The sequence below is a fragment of the Monoraphidium neglectum genome, assembly GCF_000611645.1.
Source record: "Monoraphidium neglectum strain SAG 48.87 unplaced genomic scaffold scaffold02658, whole genome shotgun sequence".
In the NCBI taxonomy this organism is placed as follows: Eukaryota; Viridiplantae; Chlorophyta; class Chlorophyceae; order Sphaeropleales; family Selenastraceae; genus Monoraphidium; species Monoraphidium neglectum.
In genome coordinates, this window is record NW_014010970.1 from 5,888 (window position 1) to 9,642 (window position 3,755).

The 3,755-nt window shown below is 68.4% G+C and overlaps 1 protein-coding gene across 1 annotated transcript; it reads right to left on the bottom strand.

Annotated features, from left to right (window-relative positions):
• Window positions 1–467: 467 nt before the first annotated feature.
• MNEG_11251 (Importin subunit beta-1) lies at window positions 468–3,095 on the bottom strand (the record flags this gene model as incomplete). The annotated part of the gene is made up of 8 exons (XM_014040278.1): window positions 468–608; window positions 800–865; window positions 1,099–1,284; window positions 1,560–1,670; window positions 1,904–2,044; window positions 2,333–2,437; window positions 2,640–2,807; window positions 3,024–3,095. The coding sequence occupies 8 exons, from the start codon at window positions 3,093–3,095 to the stop codon at window positions 468–470; spliced, it is 990 nt and encodes a 329-aa protein (XP_013895732.1).
• Between the last annotated feature and the right edge of the window lie 660 nt (window positions 3,096–3,755).

Sequence of the window (3,755 nt, forward strand, 5' to 3'; positions counted from 1 at the left end):
TCCTGCCGCCTGCTGTGGCCCGCTGCCGCAGGCCGGGCGCAACACACGCCAAAAAACGCGCAAACCCCACCATAAAAAAGCACGCCTGCGCAGGCCAGGCGGTGATGCCCCAGTGAGCCCCGCGCAGACGGGCGCGCGGCCCCTGGACCTTGCCTGCTGCACTGGCACCGCGTTGACGACACGGGGGAACGCACACACCACACACAGCAGCCACTGTTTCACACACAAAAAAGGCGTTTTGGAATGCAAGAGGGAGGAGACAGCTGGGAAATTGAAAAGACACACGGGAATGGGTGGGGCGTCGGCACGCGTCGTGAGTGAGTGCGAGGATTCACTGCTGCCAGCTCCAGCTGGTCGCCGCAAAATCCAGCTCTCAAGATCCAGGAAAGCCGACATCCTGGATCAAGGCGCCGCCTGCTCGCCCCTGCACGCCACCACCGCCCGGCCGCCCCCGATATTGCGCAGCCTCACGCCGCGGCCTGTACCGCCCCCGATATCGCGTTGACGGCCCAATCCAGGTCGCTGCCGAGGGCGTCGCTTTCGTGCACCCAGCTGAGCAGCTTCTCCCAGTCCTGGCCCCGCTGGCTGGCCAGCAGCGAGCCCACGCCCTGAGGGGGTGCGTGCAGGACGCGGGGAAAGGGATGACGGCGGCAGCCGTGGAATGGCAGCAGCGATGGGACGTCACAGGCTAGCCTACTTCGCAAGCCGGCTCAGCGCAGGGCCCCGAAAACAACCAAGGCTGTTCAGGGCATGAAAGCCCTCCTGTGACTCGCCCCCACCTCCCCTTTGTCAGCCCCACCTGCACCGTTGTCACCATGTCCCCCAGCAGGCTGACAGTCGCCCGCACCACGAGCTCGTCGTACTCCTGCCGGTGACGGGCGGCGGTTGGCAGTCCGAGGTAAGCAGGAAGCGGCGTCGCACCGAGGAGTCCAAACAGCGCGCGGTGTTGCTGGCAGGCGACGACAGCCGTGCGTGAGCAGAGTACACCCACAGGGCGAAGGGCCTCACGGCAGCGCTCCACCCCCGGCCCCCCGTGCCTGCCGCGGCGCCCCGCCCCAAGGGCGCACCACACGACTCCAGAAACCCTGCACCCCCGACCTCGCTCGCCTGGTCGCGCGCTATGGTGTTTGCAAACTCCAGGATCAGCGGCACGTCGGCCCGCAGCGGCCCCTCGGCCGAGCCGCTGGGTAGGCCCTGGAATATGCCGCTGTAGGCCTCCAGGATGCCCATGCGCAGCTCATTATTGTAGTCCGCCAGGTCATCATCAAGAGCAGCCTGGGCGGCCTTGAGGGGTGCAAGGGGGGAGGGTGTCGGCAGCGGGGAGGGCCGTGAAATAGGGTAAGCATGTGCATGTGCGTGCGTGTCGGCATGTGTGCGGTGTTGGTCTGCACACCCCTGCGCATGGGCCTTGCACGTGTGCGCGTTCACAACGCGCTTCGGGATGGGAGCAGGCGACAAGCCCGCTCCTCGCAGATGGGAGTGCTGAAAAACACAGGGGTTGGGCGCAGGTGACGGCGGCGCGGCGCGGTCCGCAAGGCAGCCTGCGCCGCCGCGCTGACCTGCGCGGCGCTGAGCTGCATGGCCTGCTGCAGCATGCGCGTGACGGCCTCGGTGTACTTCTCAAACTTGGCGCCCAGCGACAGAGCCATGTCGCCAAACGTGGACAGAATCTGAGGGGGGGAGGGTGGTGGGGGCCCAGGATCGAGGCGCACGTGGGTGAGCAGGGCAGCCAGTGAGTGCCAATGGGCAGCGTCTGTTGGAACAGCTGGAGAGCTTCCCAGCTCTCCAGTGCAGGCATGTTGCGCAACCCCCCCACGAACACACATGAACACACACAAGTGCGTGCGTGCATGCGTGCTTGAGTGCGTGCATGCGGCAGCGGCCACACGCGACCCCAACGCACCTGCGGCTTGATGCTGCGGTGCACCGCGTCGCTGCCGAGGTTGTGGATGAGCATGTTCATGATCTCGTCGCTGTAGGGCGCCAGCTCGTCACCCACCGCGTCGCACACGTCGGTCAGCACGCCCACTGTCGTCAGGCACACCTGCGCGCGCGCGGGCGCGGGGGCGCAGGTCGGGTGCAGAGGAGGCGCGCGGGGTGCAGGCGGCGGGGGACGCGGGGTGCACGGCTGCTGGACCGTTGGCGCATGGCCGCACGCGTGCTGGCATATCGTCACCGCCGCGTGGGACCGGAGCTGCCCACCATGCCCGATCCGAGGGAATCAGTATTGAATCTGAGGGCAGCAGTATTGAGCGCCCACGCCGCTGCACCTGGGCTCGTCGGCTGCCATGGGCTCGTCGGCTGCCATAGGGGAGCTTTTAGGTGGACCCACCTGCCACTCCTGGTGGTTCAAGAGGCCGGCCTTCAGGTAGGGGTAGAACGACGGCATGTACTTGCTAAATTGCCGCCCGACGCCGATCGCCACCGAGCCCACCGCCTGCGGTGGCGGTGAAGAAAGCCCAAAAACAAACCGTGTGTGAGGGGTGCAACAGCGCTCGCCGAAGCACGTCGGGCCGGCCTGCTGATCCAGGCAAGCGCAGCCAGGCGCAGCCGAGCGCAGCTAGAGTTGTCCGGGGGCAGCTGAGGCTAGCGGCCAACGGAACGCTGCGCCACCCGGCCCGCCCTGCCCGGCCCCGCACCTGCATCGCCTCTTCGTGCACGCTGGCCGCCGCGACCGCTGCGCCTGCCGCGCCGCCGGCCTGGCCCGGGTTGGCCAGAACGCGCAGCAGCGCCTCCATTGTCGAGTCCGCGTACTGCAGCAGCGCTGCCTTCCCGTTGTCCTCCTTGGCCAGCCGCGTGCAGAGCGTCTGCGGGGGTTGTTTTGAGTTGCAGGGCCGGCCGACTCGCGGGGTCGGCGTGCGCTGTGGCGGCAAGCATCGGCGGCGCGGTTGGGCCCGGGGGGCGAGGGGAGCCCCAAAGACAAGGCGGTGGTGGGGACGCGGCTCACAAACAGGCCGGAGCGCCGCGCGGTGGTCAGTTGTGGGCGACCTCTGCAGGGGCCGGCGCCCGCGCGGGGCCCGCACCTGCACCACGCCGCAGAGCAGCCCCTGCAGCTCCGCCTGCTTCTCCCGCTGCTCCGAGGTGGCCGCCGCCATAGAGAACGTCTGCTCAGCACGGCAGGCCGCGCGCCACGACAGAGGAGGGGCGGGGGAGGTAGGGTCCAGGGCCAGAGGAGGATGGTTAGAGCCAGCAGAGGGTTTGGGAACCGGCAATCGCCTGCGGCAGGGCGATTGGGACGGTGACTGCGCATGCGCCGACGCAACCGCGAGCCCCTGGCCCTTCTGGCCGTTATGGGTGACCAGACGGTCTCCTTCACGCGCTCCCGGCCACCAAGCCGCCGACAGCTCAGCGCACTGCACTGAGCACGAACCCACCTTTGCAATGTCGTTCAAAAAGACGGGGATGAGGTGACCGACAGTGTCCAACGTGTCCGCCGCCGCCGCGCGCACCTGCAGGCGCGCAGGGGGTCACCAAGCCTTGGCAGCCGCCGAGGAAGCGGCCTGCCCCCCGGCGCCAGCTCGCCCCCCGTGCATCCGCCCTCCTGCGCCCCCACCTCAGCCGCTCCTCTGACGCCAGCCGGGCATGGCGCCGGCGGATGCACCTCTCTGGCTTCGTGCCCTCAGTCATACACAGATAGGGGTGCACGCACACCGCATGACCAGAGAAGCCCCCACGCAGGGCCCCCCGACCCCCAGCCTCACCAGCTCGTTAATGGCCTCGTACGCGTGGATGTGGGGGGAGCTGCTGCCGTGGAA